The 20,929-nt window shown below is 34.5% G+C and overlaps 1 protein-coding gene across 1 annotated transcript; it reads right to left on the bottom strand.

Moving 5' to 3' along the window:
• Positions 1 to 616: 616 nt before the first annotated feature.
• Positions 617 to 13,817, bottom strand: LOC105223615 (sodium-coupled monocarboxylate transporter 1). The gene is made up of 7 exons (XM_011201372.4): positions 13,400 to 13,817; positions 3,809 to 4,634; positions 3,590 to 3,738; positions 2,863 to 3,024; positions 2,677 to 2,792; positions 1,800 to 2,612; positions 617 to 1,733 (listed from the first exon to the last, which is right to left on the bottom strand). Exons 2-7 carry the CDS (start codon positions 4,401 to 4,403, stop codon positions 1,457 to 1,459), a joined length of 2,112 nt encoding a protein of 703 aa, XP_011199674.2. The 5' UTR covers positions 4,404 to 4,634; positions 13,400 to 13,817; the 3' UTR covers positions 617 to 1,456.
• Positions 13,818 to 20,929: the final 7,112 nt, after the last annotated feature.

Here is a 20,929-nt window from a genome sequence, read left to right as displayed (position 1 = left end):
AGCTCTATTTGATTGGATTGAGGTGTTTGGGTGAAACATACATATGTATGTACGCAGAAAACGGCCACGATTTTACACAACGATAATGCACCATCGCATCGAGCAACGATTGTGACTGCATTTAAATCGATCAACCATCGTATTCACCAGATTTGGCTACGTGTGATTTTTTCTTGTTCCCCAAATTGAAATGTCGCTCCGTGGAACGCGTTTGCATTTGATCGAACAGATAAAACAAAATTCGCTGAAGGAGCTGAGGGCCATCCCAAAAACTGTTTACAAAAGGTATTTCGAGGACTGGAAAAGTCTTTATCATAAGTGTACAATCATCTGAGGAGGATTAGTTTGAAAGCTGCAAAACAAATATTGATGAATAATTAAATATTTTACGTTTTATTTACAATTTGGGGCTTGTCCCAATGTAGACAAAAAGCGTTAAACTACTCTTGAGTGTGAATTAATATTTTCGAAGACAAAGTTTACAAGCTCGGTGCAATTTGTCATTATCGAACGAGTTCTTACTTGTTTTCAATTTAAATATACTTAAATTAATGCATCACGCACGAAGCCTAACTAAAAATACTACTCGCATGTGCCACAACAAAAGCTCAATGAATGAGTGTGACATAAACAAATGTTTTCTATATTATATAATAATTTATTCATTTTTTCATTACAGCTATTATTTTGTACATTTTTACATTTATGTGTCGGTATATATTTATATGTATGTTTGTATGTCTATATGAATATACAGATTTAATAAAAAAAAACAATTCGCACACAGCATTTCTTATCAGAGATTGTAATTAATGTCATTTCAAGTAATTGTAGATATTTGAGCAAAGCGTAAACAAATAGTTAACAGGATCAATGATGGTGCCACGCACGGTTGCATTCATATTTACAGTTATTTACAGTTATTTGCGAAATAACATTCGTTTTTTCATTGTTTGTTTGTGACTATAAATAGAAAACAAATACAATATAGCGTATATTGAAGTCTATTTGGAAGAATACCATAAAAATTAATAATTACTTTGTACTTTAACCAATTCTTTGTTTTGTGCAACGATCAATTACATTTATCACTTTTGTCTGAATTCGTTTTGTCTTTGGACTTACACTAATTTCTAAATATTACCTCTCTACATACTTATGTATATATATACATATATATTTGAATATACTTTCTTTATACTAAATTAATGACTGGTTGTATTTAATTGTTACATTTTGCATTGTAATCATTTAAAAACTGAAGCATATATAGATTATTATTAATTAATAACAAGTACTTAGTTGCAATGTGGTAAGTCTGTTGAGAATAATTTGTACATATTGCAACGTTGTTGTAACGTACAGCGCACAAATCTTTTGTCAATGTAAGGTTGCCAAGTTACATAAGCCTCTAGGTCGCAGTTCCCGAAAAATCGGGTTTTTTTGTTTACACCATTCATTCGTCGTCCAAACGTATGGCCAGATTTACATGTCCCTCCGGCTTCTCGACGGCTGTAGGCTCCGACTTGGCGATCACTTTGATCTCGGTGCTGAATTGTGGTGGGGTCTCTGGTTTGCTACAAACGTGCTCCTCGCGCGTAGAGCTTATCTTCAACACATTATGCCGTTGCACTGCGGCAACAATAAGCGAGATGAGCAAACCCAGAAATATTGTGAGCAAAGTGCCTATCATCGAGTACCACATGTAGCTGAGCTTAAAGATAGGCCAGGAGCTAAAGGTTTCGAAAAAAATATTACATAAAAAGCAAATAATCTCATTGAATTACAAAATTAATTACCTAAATCCGGTTAGTGGCACCGCCTCCACAGTTGTCGGCAAAAGCACAGACGTGGCATTCACTTGGCAGTCGCAATGCGCGACCGACAAGGGTAGTTCAACCGGATCCACGTTGACAATTTGCGCCATCACACCGATGAAAATGACGATGGCCAACGAGAGCAAGCCACCATAGAAAGCACCCCTTGTATTGGCGCGTTTAAAAGCAATGCCGAGCACGAAGAGGCCCAAAGTGACGCCACCGATGAGGCCGTTCAACGTTAGCGTCGCCTGCAGCACACCACCCAACTTCTCAACGATGAAAACCAAACCGAAGGATAATATGCCATAACCCAAGGACATCCATTTGGCGTAGAGTGCACCCTTGTCTGGTGTGATTTTAATATTCATGCCATTCACGAGCAGATCTTCACAGGTCACTGCAGATAGCGAATTCAAGGCGGACGCCACAGTGCCCAAGCTGGCCGCAAAGATGCCCGCAACAAAAATACCAGCTATCGTGTAGATATGTTCGTAGGTGCTAATTATATAGTAGGGCAATAATTGATCGGACGCGGTGATACGGCCAGCGTTTAGTGGATCACAGTCAGCGTAATGGTTAAAGATCATCAGACCGGTGTAGAAGTTCATGAGGAAAACAATAACGAGTCCAAGTATAGCAAAACCCAAGGCCACTTTTGCCAACTTTAGCGATTTCAACGACATACACTTCTGCACCGATGCCTGATTGGTACAGAATAAGGAGGTCCAATAGAAGAAACCACCGATAACCACGGACCAAACTGTATGACGCGTCGTCGGATCGAAATCAAAGCTGTAAGAATGTAATAAAACAGTTAACTTTTATACTTGTAATTGATTGATCGCGTGCCGCTTACTTGAAAAACTCCAGACGATGACGATCGGCTGCCGTGTTGAATATCTCAATAGCATTACCGCTATAATAACTACCCAAAGCAATGACTAGCACCAAGGAAACGGCCAAAACAACAGCCTACAATTTGATTCATAAAATATTTATATTTAATATCAATAAAATAATAGAACATGTGCTGAGCTCATACCTGAAAAGTATCGGCAATTACCACCGCCTTCATGCCGCCCTGAGAGGAGTAGAACACACAGACTAAGTAAATAAGAATCACAGCAACTTTTGTATTTAAGCCGGTGGCTTTAGAGAGTGCGATTGCTGGTGCCAGCACTGCTACGGCGGTATAAAAACACATCTGTGGAGGAAGCAAAGAAATTTTAAATGAATACGACATCAAACGTGCTTGTTTTGATAATATCAGGAGCAAAATTTAGGGCAAAACTGAAAACCATTACTAAAGATACGAAACTATGAAATTTCTTTCGGTTTCGAAACCAAAATCAATATTCCAGTGACGTTACTAAGTTCATAAGGTTAAGCAGAGGCCTTTTGGATCAGTAAAAGTTAACTGTTATAAGAGCAAAAGAAAAATGAAACAAATTCTCTTATAGATTATTCTAAAAATCTTTGGATAAGACACCGTCCTCTACCATACCTAAAGATCATACAAAGATCCCTGTTACCACTCCCTCGGTTCTTGATAAAAATGTTAACTCTATAATCTTAAATTGGCTCCAGATAAAATTACATGGTTTAGAATATACCTGTACTATACCGACAATAGTAACTTAAGAACTAAACCGTTTTGAGGTTACTACTAAGTCCAATATCCATTGTTTTAAGTTTGTGTTCTTTTTTGGTCTCCATATACTATGAAACATGAGATCTAATGAAATCAACCAAAAAACTTTGACCCTTACCTGTATGACATACAAAACGGCTCCCAAAATTCGTATCTCCTTTCCAAAACGTATACCCAGATATTCATAGCAGCTCGTCAGTTCCATTTTGAAATATATCGGATAGAATATCTTAACAGCAACCGGTATGACCATAATCATTGGAATAACTAAGGGTAAGAGTAAACAAAATTTTACAGTTACTTTTAGTGCCTTGAGATAGTCTTCAACAGCACTCACCAATCAACACAAATTGCGTGCCCTGTAGGTACATCTCCGATGGATTGCCCAACAATTCGATGGCCGTGATAAAACTTGTAGTTAAACTTAGGGTAACCGGAAAGATAGACATACCGGAGCCGAGTAAAAAATCCTCCGATGAGCTTCCCGACTTGTGGAAGAAGCCATAAAAAACGCCAATACCCAGCGATATAATCAACATAGAGAGCAGTATTGTATAATCGTAACCGGAGAAAGCTGCTTTATGTGAGGGATCATTGCATTGCTCCATTCCCTCAACGCTCTCGGTCCCGCTTATTTGCTCGTTGTACATTGCCAATAATATTTGCGCGGCCGCATCGAAGTTGTGCCTTTCTGCCGAGTCAGTTGTATCCAAAGCGGAGTGCGCGTCATCTGACGGCGCAAATGTGGAATCGCCACGCACGAGTAAATATGGTGGAGATGGTTTCACTACTTTCTCAGCGACGGTGGAACTGATCGTCGGAGGTTGTTGATACCTTTGAGCATTATTATCGGGCACTGCCAACGAGTTGCTGCTATGCGCTAAGGCGCAAAGGAACAAGAGTTTCAGCAAAGTGGCCATTACTGGAGACATTTTGAATTTTTTTTTGAAATTTTTATGTTTTTTTTTGATATCAGGAACTTGTTCGTGCGTATTCTGAATATAGTTTTATAATACTCGTGGTATATGTGTGTTCGTATGTTAGAGTGAACTTCGCTTTTTTTCTGGAAACTGTTCGCTTTCAATTAATTTCTTTTATTGGCGGGGGCGAGTTATTTACATCTCCGTTGCAAATTTATGATGAGTTTACAATTAGTTAACAATCTGCAATTAAAAAATTTTGTATAAAATCAATAAAATATCATTGGATTGCTGGAAGTGTGGGTCTTCGTAAATAAGTAATAATTTATTTATGACACAATTGTGTAGTAATGTTGACACTATGCCATTTATGTATTTATTAAGACGCACAAGTATGTGGCATGACGGAAACTTACGCTTAGAAACTACGCTTTGTCATTACTTAATTAAGAGCTGTTTGTATTTGGCTCTGAAAGAGTCAAGATCAATAGGAAAATTGCCATTGACAATGAAGAAAGTGTAAATGTTCTAAGTGTAATTCATACGATTTCGTATTACATTACAAGTTTCGGGATTTCGGGACTCGTGAAATTTTTTTTCGGTATTTTTTAAATTTTTTTAAATTATATTAATATAAGTATTTTCAAATTGATATGTGTTTAAAGAAGCTTTTGTGAAAATTGATAATATGCGAAAAATAATTTATTCGATTTCGTTTTATATTACGAATTTCATTTCGGGATTCACGAAATATATTTTCAATATCCCGAAAACTTTCGGTATTTATTAAACATTCATATATAATAATGTTATACTGTTTGGAAAATTGGTCAATTGCGTAAAGTAATTAATTAAATTTCGGGATTTGTAAAATTACAAAATTCCTAAAATTTTTGGCATTTATAAAATTTTTTAAATAAAAATGATATGGGAGATTTTAGCTTTTAGGTGTTTCGAAGCTTCTGCGAAAATTTCTGTTAAGTAAGTTTACTAACCAAAGGCGTATTGGACTCAAAACGAAGAATTCTGCCGAATGCATATAAACCAATCATGAATATCGAAAATATTTAAAATTTAATTATTGCTTGATATACTTCAGAAATATTTCACAAAAGGCTTGAGCTTCAATTTCGGGAAAATTTCTGGATTTCTCTAAATTGTATGACTAAGATTCTCCTGAAATTTCTAATATTTCACAAAAAACTTAAACTTCAATTTCGAGAAAATTTCGGGATCCCGATATTTTTCGTTATTTGCGAAGATTCTCTAAATTGTATGACTAAGCTTCTCCTGAAATTACTGATAGACACCATACAAATAGTTGACAAATCAAAGGTATTTCTGACTCACGCCGATAGGATTTGCCCTTCAGGAATTCGTGTTATAGACTGAGAACCAATTGGTTCAATCAACCAAACCATGAAGTTTATAAACATTTAAAGAGATATTATTTAGTACTATATAAATTTCGGCCAAACACTAGAGCAACAACTTTGAAAAAAATTTCGGTATCCCGAAAAATCTGGTAACCATATCGAGAAAATACGATCATTAATATGCTTTCTACTGATTTAAAATCTTTTTATAGAGTAATGAAGTAAATAGAATCCAAAGAATTTTTTAGAAAAATACGTCTTCGAGTGTAATGCAGATGACAACTCACCGGCCTATCCCAAACACAATCGTAAACACAATTTAACCCGAAATTATTAATATTTTTCGTGTGGCTTGGAAACATCTAACTTAAGTAACATATTGTCAGAAGAGAACATAAAGAAAGTACAAGAAAAACTTCCCAAAATATTAAAATAGTATCGGTTTTAGTAAAATGTAACTTCACATTGCACATAGCCGAACTATTTTCGGCTCCAAAATGCATTTAGTTTAGTTTGCCTAAGTCTCCTTAGTAAGTCGGCCAAAAAAACTTTGCTATTACCATAAATTCATCTCTTCCAAAGCAATCAGAGGCTATACACTCTCTCATAGCTTCAAAATAATACACCTATGAGTGTTAATCCTCAATCAAGCTCTGTTCAATTGTGAACTCATTCATTGATTTATAGTATGTAGCTTCTGTTCACGAAAATTCAGTAAAAATCTCTACAGTATCTAGAAGAGCGCGTGCTCTCAAAAGCGGATCTAAATACTATCCAAAAGGCAGTAAGATTTAACCCTAATTAGATAGATATGAACGACTTCTTAACCTCTCTGTAGTTTGAAAATCGTTCAGTCCTAATGTCATAATTTGCAGTAGACTGAAGTTACATAGTACATTACATTGTTATGACATCGAAGTTGTTTACGAATAGATTTACACTCTTCAAAACATTACTTAATCCTATTAGCATAAATAATAATATTATGACGTTCACCACCCGCTTTATGAGCAATAAATCTAAATGACTGAGCACACATCTTAATAAATTTATCTTACTATTGGCTACAGTTGTAAGCTTGTAATATAACTGTGAAAAGCAAACCCAGCAAGCAGCCCATATCCCAAGTAGTAATTGTAAGTGTTTCAGCTCGTTGAAAGACCGAGACTGGCTTCTGCGCAAAACTAATCAATAACTGCTCATCGAGATTTAAGCAAATTTAACTGGTTAACGTCCGGATGCCGGCGGATCTACCGGCGTGAACCGGTTAAAACAAGAAAGTGTGAAGACAACAACAATTATAAAGAAACACGTGCACGCGTACTCAATGACAATACGCGCCGAAAGCGCCATCATCCTCAAAGCCAACAACAAAATCAATAGCTTCCACAAACGAGTAGCAGGGCCGGCAAAATGTTGTATGTAAATAGACGAAGCGGTTTTGCTCGATCGGACCTCGATTGAATCAATTAAATAAGCAAAGGGCGCTGGGAATGTAATGAGCGGCATGTGAGAGTAAATATGTGTATGGAATTGAGAGCGAATCACTTGTTGAATGAAGATGACAATAAAATTGCAATTTAAACGTTGCTATCATGACAGATGTTGATAAGCGTTTCTCAAGAAACTTTATTTGTGTCACGTTTCAAGGACCAGGTTATGAGTTGCATGTTAATTTTCATTAATTTGCATCTTAAACAATTAATATTTAAAACTTGTAGGCGCAATTAAAATATAGAGCATTAGCTGTTTGATTGGATATATGTCTAATTAGAGGGCTAGAACTGTTTATTCAAGTTAAAAAAGTAAAAAATTAGAATTAATCACGATGCAAATTAAATATGTGGTTCAGTTACCGTTACGAAGTTCTAGAGTAGGACCACATAGAGTACTTCTAATTACCCATTTAGATGACTACTAATAAGATACCCTCAACTAGGTGCTTGGCAATATCATCATAGAGTGTGGTAGAGCGAATAGAGAATGTAACAGAGTGTAATCTGAGTTCCCTTTTTTATATCCTGAACACGATTTCTAAATCGACGATAAAATCTTCAAACAAATTGTTCAGATCGGATAACTATTGCATATATGTATAGTAGCTTCCAAAAAAAAAAAAAAACTCAGCTATCAAAAACAAGTAAAAGATGTATATAAAAGATTATAGAGAGAGAGTGCAAACAGTTATTGATCGTTGATTTTAAGTTCCTCAAGCAAGCACTTTTTATTTTAACAATTTTCTTGGGTCGACATTTTTGATTCAAGTGTCTTTTAAGGGAGTCGGTCTTAAAAGAAGCAGAAAGTAAGAGAAGTTGGCTAAGAAGTAGTTCTCTTCTTCTATCTATTTTCTAATTTTGTAGTAAACAGCCTTGAAATCAACTCGGATTATGCAATGTGGGTAAAGAAAAATAAATAAGATAAATATTAACTGAATATATACGTATCATATACTATAAGTTCTTAATCTCAGTTACCTGTAATAAGTGATCATTCAATAGATTTATGTGACTACAGTTATTATAGGTTGCAATGTAGTATTTTATTCAAGAAATTTGATTAAATATTCCCATTAAAGTTGAATCGTGCATACCAAGAAATGTTCTTGGTTTTAATACCGCGCCAGTCTTTACACCAGGCTTATAGTAGAGTTATGAAAAAAGGTAGGTGAGAGGAGAAGAACAAAAATTATACAAATGTAAAATTTAGATTTTACTGATATACCTGTAATGTATTTTTCAGGAGAAAATAAAATATTTCAACCTAGTTCGAGTCCCAGAATTGCACTAACAAGGGGAATAACGCGTCTCGGCCTGCTGCCAGAGTTAAGTACATAAAACTCATCCTAGAGAAGACACTTTTGTGGAAACACAACATCAAGCAAAAGCGGAAGGCATTGCTTCAGAGGAGCCATTGGAAAAAGCTGGGGTTTTCACCAAAGATAGATCAGAGAATCTGATTAGTTAGATGACAGAGCCTGGTCACTCAAAAATCCTCACATACTTTAATTTTATTCCAAAATACTTGGAAAACCTCTTACCTTCGAGTAAGGCATGGTGGAGGAGAGGGATAGTGAGCTTTTTGAAATATGTATCAAAGCTTGCAGCGATGGTGGGTGGAGGAGTATACTGTCCGAAACTTTCCATCAGCTCTAGTTTTAGGCCTTCTGACCACTGCAGCAGATTCCAAGCGGAGGTTACTGACATAAAGGTAGCAATAGATCTACTTCTCTGGAGCGCAGTCACCTTCAGAGTAGCTTCAGAGTAGTGACTACCCACTTCGATAGTAGGGAGTGAAAAGTTGTCTTTACGCCTTATCTCTAGCATCGGCATTGTACTCAATAACTGGAAAAATACTGTAGTTCAAAACTGAACTGTTAGAACTCAGACCACCTCAGCTAGCGTTAGTCAACGACCAGCAATGTCCTTCTGGCCCAAGGATAGGTTTGGAAGCAAACAAGATAGCACCTTCTCAACTTTCATTATTTGCACGCTAGATCAAGGCAAAACACCTAGGATCTCAAGGCTATTCTTTTATACATCCAAGTGATATAGCAGAAATAGAAATACGCTAAATACACCTAAGCAGATTTGTGATAGGATCCGGACGCTTTTGCCGACAGCTGATATCCAACTACCGTAGTTTTTCGGCTGGCTTCAAAAAGGACTGTAAGCCAATTAACCTAACCTAACCTAACCTTGGTCAAGTTCTTTGACCAATCGACCGACCTGAAACGTGAAATTATCTACTTCATCTCTGAACAAAATTTGGCTCGAAAACGTTGGAACTATTCAAGAGCCCGGAGAGAAGCGATGTCGCTTGGAACAAGTAAGATCTCGACGTAAAATGCGCCAAGTCGTTCCATACGTCAGTCCAAGTTGCTGCGAACGGTGCCGAATCGACGCTCCGCAGTCTTCGTGGACACTCTCAGCTACGTCTGTTACATATACATATTTTCTTCACTGCCTTCTGGACGAATTTTATCCAATAATGAATGCTGGTTCTCAAGATGTGTTATGGTGTTGCGAACAGTACGCTCAGCAGGCCGATTATGTTGGCCATAAGCTGAACGGAACACGCGAAACACATTCTTGACGGAACGTGAATTTTAGTAATAAAGTTTAACGATTCGTAAATGATGTTAAGGCATAAGTCCTTCCATGATGAAATGTCAAACAATACTTGTACTAAACAAACATAACATGATACCTCGATACGACTCACGCGTGATCTGTCAAAAAACGATTGCTGAAAAAAGTACCTCTACTTGGATCACCCGTTATAAGTGTTCTACAACTACAGTCCTTTTTATGAATCGTTCCGGCATTAATTGTTTGGCGCTTATTTTTTATTAACAAATTTTTTTCATCAACATTTATTGCCAAAAACGTGTTAAATTCCCACGCTCGACTTGCTAAATGCTCAACAATTTGCAATACATTCACTGCTAATAAAAAGTGACAAGATGTTAATTGCCTCTTAATTAGAGAGTTTAGCACATCATTTTCGCAAATTTGCAACATTATTAAAATATTAACAATGTTTGCAGTTAGACGAGTGTATAAAAAGTTAATACGATATGGAAAAAAAGCTTAAATTATTAAAGTTATTATTTTCTAAATAAATTGTTAAATATATTTCCACTTATTCTCGATTAGCAAAAAAAAAGTATCTTTGAAGTGTTAACTAAAGCTGAGCACTTAGTGAAAACTTGTTATAACACTAATAGCTCTCAATTAGTTATAGGAAATATATGATAATTAGTGGTTTGGTTGTAAAACCCTTGGAGGTGATTCGCAAAATTTTAATTTATTCCTAGAATTTAAATAATTAATATTTGCATTATGCATACTTAAGTTGTTCACTTGCAACAATGTCATTAAATTTGCGCGCTTAAATGTGTTTTTGATTAAAAGATACAGTTCATTTAAATTTAAAACACATGGCAATTAAACTGTTTTCGATTTGTCCGAGCTAATGTATGGAGTTGGGTCGCGTGTTAAACTTTTAATAAAATCTGTACCTTCCATAAATAAATATTAATAATAAATGTAGAAACGTCTGTTTTCTACAAAACTGAATTGCAAATGCAAAGTTCTGCAATTACGAAAAGCAATTGGAAATTATGTAAGGAGGTGGGCTACATTTTTTCTATTTTTCAGTATACATAAATTTACACTTTGACAGTGATTGAAATAATTATTTTAACTGGTTTAAAATACTTTTAATTTTACGTTTTTAAAGTACCTTAAGCCACCTACCGAAAGCCAATGAAAAGGGCTCAGAGGCTCGCTGCGCTGTGCACCTGGATAGTGTTACCAGAAGCAAGTAACTTCACTTCTACTGGGCCACAAGGCCACAAAGGCATCGGTGTCAATAAAATAGTGGAGATTGCCAAAAATGATGTGCGGCTAACATCCGAAAACGTCATCAACAGTGGGAAACCCATACGTTGTATATAAGGCGATCTCGACAGAAGCTTGATAAAGAAAATCAAAACCTGAAGGAACGAGCTACCTAGGTGCAAAACTGCAAAAATCATGTGCAAAACTGTAGATCGAAAGTACACAAATTGTTATTGGCAATCGATAGAAGTGACTGTAGGAACATGATCGGAATACTAATTGGTCACTGTCTGGTGGCGACACACTCCCGCAGGATGGGGCTGACAGATCGAGAAGACTGCAGAAAATGTCTATAGCTGGGAACCAAAAAAACAATGGAGAATATCTTGTGCACTTGTCCCGCATTGTCAAGACTACACTGTAAGCATCTAGAGCCCCCACGGTATGATATACTGGAGAAGGTATCAATAGTGAGGCCGCAAAGTCGGTTAAAATTCGCGTCAAGCGCAGGTATCCTAAAGGATGACTACTCCACTGAGATCTAGCAACTGAACTCCACACTTGTATCACAAAGGACCTACATATACGTGGCTTATTGGCCTACCAGATTAACCTAACCTAACCAAAATAAATATAACCATTCTTTAAACATTAAAATTTGGATTCTTTTTATGTATAACATGCATATAATATATATATAAAACTCCTACAATAAAAAATAAATAGGCAAAAAATATTTCCCTGTCTTAAAAAAATTTAAGTTCTAAAAAATGTGTTTAAAAAATTCTATTCCAAAAAATTATTTAATATAAATATTTCCTAAATTACTCAAGGTTAATATAGCTAATTTATAAAAAAATAAAATTTTAAAGAAAAAACTGCAAAATATTTTTTTTTTACTATTATTAAAAATTATATAAAATAATAGTAATACATATAACAAAAAGCTATTTTTTTAAATCTATTTGGTCTAAAAAAATAAGAAAATTCGCTTCTTTTTCTAAGAGTATTCAATATTTGTAATTTACTTGTATAGCTATAAACAACTTACAAGAAAAAAATACGGAATATTTATAAAAGCAAAATTTTCAAAAAATATTTAAAACTTAAAAAATTCAACATCAGATAAAAATTCTAAAAAAAAAATATTTTCTTCTTAATTTCGAATTAAAAAAAAAGTATTTCCAGAAATAAAAACAATGTAAGAAATAATGTTAATTGTAAAAAAATTAAACAATTAGACTTCTGGTAAAAATTAAAAAAAAAAGTATTTCTTTTGTAATAATGAATTCAAAAAAATACAAAAATTTACAAATTCAAAACAAAATACAAAAATTAATTATGAAAGTAACAATTCACCTAAAATTAAAAAAAAAAATAGAAAATTATTTTAAATTACAAAAATTAAATTATTTTAAGCATTAGACAAATTTTTCAAAATTACTAGCAGCAATTTTCTTAAACTTTGGAGATTAAAAAGAAAATATGTCAAGGCAAAATGATTGCCAAATTTTGAAAAAATATATGATTTTCTGAATCTGGAAATGAAAGGTTAAATAAGACTCTTACATTAAGAGAGAATCCGTAAGTAAAAGTTATGTTTGTATGTATAAAGAACGGCCAATTCAAAAATTAAAATTTTCATGCAGAAAAATATTGTGAATAAAGATAAAATTAAAAACTTATTAAATAACATAATTAAATAAAAATTTAAAACTAGTAAAATTTTAAAATAATAATCATAAGTTATGTTAAATTATTTTCCTATAAGCTTCTAAGCCAAAAAAAAACTTTAAATTAATTTTAGTATAAAGTCAGTATAAAAATGCTTCGTTTTTCTTAAAAAAAATTAAATTTCTTAAAAATTTATTATAAATAGTATGAAAACTAGAAAAATTAAAATTATAAACTAGACTAGATTGAAAAGTTAAATAAAACATATTTTTATATATTATGTTGTTAAAATTATCTATAAGCATAAATAAAAATTGAGTTAATAAATTTTTGAACTCAAAATTCTGAATAAATAATGTTTAAATATTATAAAAACTCTATATTTTTAGTAAAAATTTCAAGATCAAACTATTTTTCAAAAAACAAGACACATAAACAGCTTAATGAAAAGTATGCATTAAAAAATTAATTTAAAGTTCTTAGACTAGATTTTATTGCTTGAAATTTGTACAAATATTTTATTAAAAGAAAATTTGGATATTGGTTTTTTATTCTAAAATAACTTTGATTTTTAGTTCTTTACACATAAAATTAATTTTTTTCCTCAATTACTTACCTTTAAAAACAATATTTCATACACAAAAATTTGCACTATAATTTCCGTTTGAGAAAAGTTCTAAATTGTAACTGCAGTATTGTGCCGCGATTATTTTTGTATTTCATTAACGTGGGACCTTTGAGCACTTAAAACTATAAAATGTCCTTGCAACTACACCATATAAAGGATGATTCGTAAATTGTTTAAAAGAAATATATTTTTCAACACTTTTCAAACACTTTCATACTTTTCGAATTCGAAATTTTAACGTTCAATAATAGTTTTCGGGCTTAAGTTAAGTTAGCCTCTTAATCCTTTCACAAACTTCACTGCAATATCCTTCTAATTAAGTATCTTTCAATTTGTATCACATTCTCACTATTTGGCACTTTTTGTACGATCGATTGTGTCGATGGACTGTTGAACTACAATTGAACGTTTTCCTGTAAACCCACTAGCTTTTTATTTGCCTCGCGCTGAGAGCACGATATCCACTCATACTGCAACAACAAGCGCCACTTTTTACCATGCTCATTCATATATCGATCAGTTACAACAAGTGTGATCGATATTATCAATTGTTGTTGCTGGCGCAAACAAGCCACGAAGGGCTTAAGTGCCGGCCGCTCAATTTTTTCATGCAAACTAACACAAAGGCAAACAAGCTAGGCGCAATCGTAAGTTTAAACGAGCGCGAAGCTGCAGCCAACGGAGCCGGACTCAACGTGGTAAGTGGTTTTGTTTGTTTGTATTGAAGCGTTTCTTGGGGCTGCTGTGAAGCTTTGTTAGTGTTAGTAAATAGAGAAATAATAAACAATTAGAAATTAAATGTCGTTTATGTTTGTTTTATTTGTTGTTGGTTAGTGTGTAAGATTTCGTAGATTTGTTGCCGTACGAGTACTTCATATAAAACTACGCTAGAACTAGGAAGGGTACTGGAAATAATAAATAGTATAGTATATGCACATATATACGTTCGTGGTCCAATTAACATTTAGCCTAGTAAAGAAAACCCAAAATCTTGGAAAAATTGCGATTTATTTCTCAATTTAGTTTCGCTACATCTCGCTACATTTTAACCAGCGATCCTCCAATGTCTTTAATATGTCTGAAAGCGGTCCGTTGTCAAAGTAGAAGAGCACTTTTGCGATTTTTAAATCGATGTGTTAGGTTAAGGGGTTACACTGGCTGACTGTTAAGCCATCCATACAGGGTTTGACCGAAAAGTGTTAGGACCGATTTTCTTCCGCCGCGACTGTACTTCGAAGCCTGCGCGCATGAACTGGATTCAGTAAAGGGCGTTCCTAGCTAACGAACGAACAGTTACATAACCAAGACCGGCATCCCAACGCTTCCGTAGCCGCCCTACAGCCTAGAACTGGCATCCCGGACTTTTTTGTTTAGTTGCCTGAAAAGGCCGATGAAAGGCAAACATTTTGAGACGACTGAAAAGATCCAAGCAGCATGCACCTCGGCTCTCAAGGCTATTCCGGAGAATGCCTTCCGTTACGTCTTCAATGCTAGGAAATCGCGCTAGCAGCGCTTCATTGACACAGAAGGAGCCTATTTTGATAGCTTTTAAAGAATGGTTCAATAATTTTTTTTTACTTCCCCGATAAACCCTGTAGACCTACTAGTATTGCCAGAATTCGACGTATTAGAGCTCGGAGATCGTTTTATCCTACTCCATGTAGTCAATATATGTACATATATCACACATTGTGAATCTCTGAAAAGGCTTACCAATTCCTATTAGACCGATAGCCCAATCTTCATTTTCTTTAATCAGGTTAGCTACTAAGTTACATTGTTTCGCCTGGTTGGATCTATGTTTTTTCGACGGTCATGAAATCATAAAGAAACATTTTCGAATTCCGCTTAAACAGTGTCACACGCTGTGAAGAGGCCTCAAGCATGCGCTTGTTTTTCGAAGGCACCAGGGAATGACTCATTAAAAGCCGGCATAAAGCGACGTTGAAGCTCGTTAAACAATTTTTGGCGATTCTTGACCGATATATGCTAATCATTTTTGTGTTTTCTAAAATCCGCGGACGCGATATCTTTCATTTAATTTAAATAATTTAAATATTTATTTATAACAATAGCAAATTAGGCATCAGTAACCCTTCCTAAACCATAATACAAAAAATCGTTCTTATAAAAAAGAACATAGAAAACGCGCCGACTGCCTAAGAAGCGGCACCATACGATCTTGCCGTAGTACTTATATTTATAAGTATCATTTAATAAATGAAATAATTAATTTTATGGGCAGTTCGCTGAGCATGAGTATCGCTTGAAAAATAAACAACATGGAATATGCGAAAAGTTTCTCAGCTTTGCCGTTCTGTCAATTGTTGTGCGATCTTGTTTACACGAGCCGAAACGCGCATATGACTTTCGCAGCATAGAATTACGTGTGGACAAACTAATCGGCGTCAGAGAATTCTGCATGGATACAAACAAATAACTTTTTTCACAAGTGTCATAAAGAGCACAATGCTCGTGAACTTGTATATTTGTAAGTCGAATACAAGAATTAACGATCAAGTAATTACAATAAGAGTTTATAAAAGAAAAAAACTTAATATTGTAATTACGAGTACTATTTATTTGGGTATGAAGGAATTTAGATCAGTGTGTACCTCGACATTCCTGACAGGGTGTAGTATCATAATCTCGTTTTGAAATCTAATTTCAAGCTTCTAAGATTAGGTTAAGTTATGAGGTCGATCGTAACAAGGTTCGTTGTGTTACCTAAAAATCTCCTACATATGTATGTACTTACGTAAAAGCACAACTCGATAAGGCGCTATCTATCTATCGTCTATCACAAATTTGTTGAGACGGTCAATGTCAGTTTCTGTCCAGTGTTTTGGTTCGTCGAAGATAAGACTGCCCAGACAGACTCGATCCCATTCCAATGTGAGCAGGGCATGGGTGCCACCTCCGGCTAGGTAATTGGCCTTGTAGTTGCCAGCGATTTCGCTGTGATCAGGCACCCAAGTAAGTCAGACGATGAAGTGCGTTTATGCAATTTCTAGTAAGAACAGACACCCTTTCACTTAAAGCTAATATTTACAGAGAGTCACCCATCATCCCCGTCCTGCTATATGGTACAGAGGCATGGACTATGAAAACCGTGGTAAGTCGGCGTTACGAGTTTTCGAGAGAAAGGTTCTGCGGAAGATCTATGGTCCTTCACGCATTGGCAAATTGATGTATGTATTACAGCGAATTAAGAGACAGCGGCTACGCTGGCTAGGACATGTCGTCTGAGTGGCTGAAGTAAAGAAGAAGAAGAAGATTTTTATCCGACTAAAATTTTCTTTGCTGATTTGGATTGTACTCAAGACGGTTCATCGACATATAAAAAGTCACTGATTTATAAAATTCATTCCTATATACATTTTTATTTATAAATCTAATATAGTTTGACTCATTCTTTACGGAAATTATTTTATTTTTACGTAACGCGTATTTTAAAGAATTTATAGACTTTGTTTGATACACCGTGACACCTTGAAATAAATCTATTAACAACTATTAATAAAACACATTTGCATCTGTTTCGTAAGTATCTTAAAATTTTATTTACATACAACCAAAAAAATTACAAGAAAAGCAGAGTCAAAAAATAAAGAAAATAATAACATAATGCTAAACGTAAAAAATTATGAGATCTTAAAACTAAATGTAAATAGAACTATAGATCCGATGCAAAGTTAAATGGCGCTAAATCAATTAGCACGAGCTTATAAATTCTTGGCGTGTGTACGCACTTACAAGAAAACCCTGAATGGGGCTGTGATAATTAAGAAATAATGAAATTGTTTACAAATGACTTTGTAAATCTTCATACAATCAGGAAAATGATTTTTTTTAGCAAAATTCTAATATATTATTCAATATAATTGCAAACAAATAGATCATATAATATGCCAGATTTCGATAGAAAGTTTATAGTACCACTAGTCTTTTGCTTAAAAACATGACTCAGTCTAGATAATTTTTATGCAACTATTATCTTGAGAATTCAAAACGGGACAAAGCTGTTAAGTGCCAGTGCTTGAGAATATATGCATGGATTATTTTGTATCTATAATCCATCCCAATTCTCGCAATTTTGCATTCATTGATTTTGTTACACGATAAATCAATCTCTCGGAAGCGACTTTGCGCAGGGCTTTAGGGCAGCCAAACTTTTGTGAAGGATATATCCAACACTTTCCTTGATAGCTTTAGATTATTAACTATTTCCACCAACCTCATTCTACGGTCATCCGAACGCATTAAGTTGTTCGAAATTTGTCTAGCCACTAATGGAATGAAAGCCCGGATAAGTTTAACAATATAAGCCCACATTTACTATCGGCAGAATTTCCTCAAAATAATTATATTTCATTAACATCGGAAACTCAGAACGTTTTGACATATGAGCGCTATTTGTGTTGTTTACAATAACATAAAAAAAACATCTCGACCAAAGAAATGGAAATAAATCGCAAATACTTATATTCACATGACTATTTTTTCCCAACTTCGAGGTTAATAAACTCAGCAAAAGGCGATGAAGCTCCATCAAGGATCAGGGTTTATCGATAGTATAGTGAATTCAGTTATGGACGTACTTTACTCCACGACGAATTTCGTGAACGTCGCTCAAAATGAGTTGTTGTTTCGGAAACTATTTATGCCTTGCGCAAATTGATATTGCAAGATCGTCATGTGATTTATCGTGAGATTGAAAAACTATAGGCATTAGTGGAACCAGCATGCATTCAATATTGTACGAACATTTGATTGTAGAAATTTTTTACGTTTCCAAGTTCTAAGTTAAGACTTTAGCTAAAACACATATCTTTTTCACTTTAGATGATCCTGTAAGGAATTATCTAGCCAACGCGGGCGCATATTTTTTTAAATTTTTTTTTCAAAATTTCAGAATTTCATTGTTAATAATATATTTTTGTAACAATAAAAAATTTTAATAAAATAATACATTTTTATATGAGAAAAAATGTTGAAAAAATCTGTTTTTTACACAGGGAAACCCAAGTAACCCATTAATATAATTAAATTGTTAGCTGTTCTACACTGAAGCCACTTCTTTTGAGGATAAAATGATTTAAATTTAATCAATACCAAATGAACCGAATTCAAAGGAATAAAACATAGTAAGATAACTAACGCTCTGTTAGTGCAGTTAAAGAAGTACTAAGAACTAAAGAAGTCATAATGGAATCAAACAACTGGGGAAACCCCAAAGAGAACAAAAACTTTCTATTACACAGCATAATTAAAATATTTTTGGTATACGCACTTTAATTGGTGGAAAATGCATATTTATCACAAATTTACATATATTTTAAAAGCTGAAATTTTTGAAAAGGGGATGCACCACATCACAGCTTCTTTGAGATAGTTTCCATTCAAGGTCGCTAAAGATTTTGAATTTTTAATTAACCAAAGGTAAAGTTACTGGATTATGTGGATATGTAAATTACACTCTGATGTAAACAAACATGCAGTTACATTACATTATAAGCTGGCGTTGTGCTCACTGGTTTCTAACCGCTTCTAAGCGGTTCAAAGCAGTAAGCTGTTACATGGATTTACGAGTACTAGTAAATCTCTCGTATATAAATATTTACTATATATATACATACATACAGACATATGTGTATACTATATGTAAATCACTTTAACTCTAATCAGCGTGACTAGTTTAACGACGTCACTAATCGATTTTGTTTTCATCTGGTCATTCGACTTACATACCTGCTGCCGGCCAATTGTCGCGTTATTGTTCTGAGCTCAGGTGCAGTGACGTTTCAATGAACGCGTTCACGCCGTTTGCTGATCTATTCGCATTTATGTAAATAATCATTTTTACTTTCGATGATGAATAATTAGTGATTTTTTCATTCTTCTTGCCACACCGGTTTCACTATATCACAAATCGAATAGTCATAAGGAGATCACGCACATTTTAGATCTAAAAGAAATGATCGAAAGCGGCGGCGTCTGGTGAGCTGCTGCGACAGCACGTGAAACCTGAATGGGAATGTTTAATGTAATAAATACAATAATTTTTTTTATGTAATACGGGAATTTTGATTTCGGTGCTTTTTGATTGATCGCAGTTACATAGGAAAATATTTTTTGCGCATTTCGGGTATAATTAAGTTTCTACATACTTATAGTATAATGAGATCTTACACGCATAATACACGTGAGCTTCTAATTATTTGAATTATGTATGTATGTAAATTTGTATATACCAGTAAAAGCCCACAATTTTTACCTGCTGTGTCTGAGTTTAAAAAGCGGGAATTTTAGAATTTTTTAGAGAACCGATGTAATGAAGATTAATTAGTATTATAAAAGATCAGGAGTTGTAAAAGAACATACATACATATGTATTTTAATAAAAGAATATATAAAACTGGTATTAGAAGAGGCTTTATTAATGTCTATTAATGTATCAAAAATAGGGAAATTTAAATACAGATATGTATGTACATATGTATACTTACATGAGGTGGTTAATAATAAGAAAATGAGCGAAGGATAAATGCATTCATTTCGAGGTTCCCAACTTTCTTAAAGAAAAAACACAGAAGCTTCGAATTTAATGGGGAATGTTTATTAGCATTCGAAAGAACATTCTTTGGTATTTCTTTTTTGAAGAATATCTCTTTCAAATGTTGGCCGCGGCTACGTCTCCGATGGTCGTACCGTTGAGGCCAATTTTCGACGGCTCGTTCGGGGATTTCGACTGGTAACTGGCGAATGACACGCGTGATGTTTTACTCAAAGGCCTGAATTGAAGCGAAATGCTCCGCATAGACTTTAGAATTTACAAATCTTCACTGGAAAATGTTTAACGGTGTGATATCACCCACCAAGATCGGGTGGGCCAATCGACCGGCCCAAAGTGTGAAGTTATCTGCCCACCGTAGTTGATTGATTCGATGTGTGAGAAATGGCGCCATCTTGTTGAAACCAAATATCGCCAAAATCACGAGCTTCAATTTCAGGCTCACTGACATCAGTTTTGAAGAAATATAAACCGATGATTCCACCGGCCCAGAAACCACAACAAATCATTGTTTTTTCTGAATGAATGACATCTCTTGAATCTCTTCAGGTTGCTCTTCGTACCAAATACGACAATTTTGCTTGTTTACATACCCATTGAACCAAAAATCGACCTCATCGCTGAACAAAATTCGGCTCGAAAACGTAGGATCTTTTTGGAACTTTTCAAGAGGCCATAGAGCAAAGCGAAGTCACTATGAAAGGTCGAGAAGCTTAAGTGCAAGAGCACAAGCTGTATTTTAAATGCTTTAAATTTAAGACTTCGACGTAAATTGCTCCAAGTCGTTCCATACGTTAGACCGAGTTGCTGCCAACGACGCCAAATCGACAACGTCCCTGTCCACCTTTTCACTTTTTCACTCTTCTCCGGAAGCGAAGGCAATATTGGAACCAAATTTAAGGTTAATTCTATAGGACTACGAAAATCCATGTTATTGGGTAGAA

The sequence above is a fragment of the Bactrocera dorsalis genome, chromosome 5 (genome assembly GCF_023373825.1).
Source record: "Bactrocera dorsalis isolate Fly_Bdor chromosome 5, ASM2337382v1, whole genome shotgun sequence".
NCBI lineage: Eukaryota > Metazoa > Arthropoda > Insecta > Diptera > Tephritidae > Bactrocera > Bactrocera dorsalis.
The sequence above is the reverse complement of the archived record's forward strand: the minus strand, read 5'-3'. Positions and strand labels throughout refer to the sequence as shown.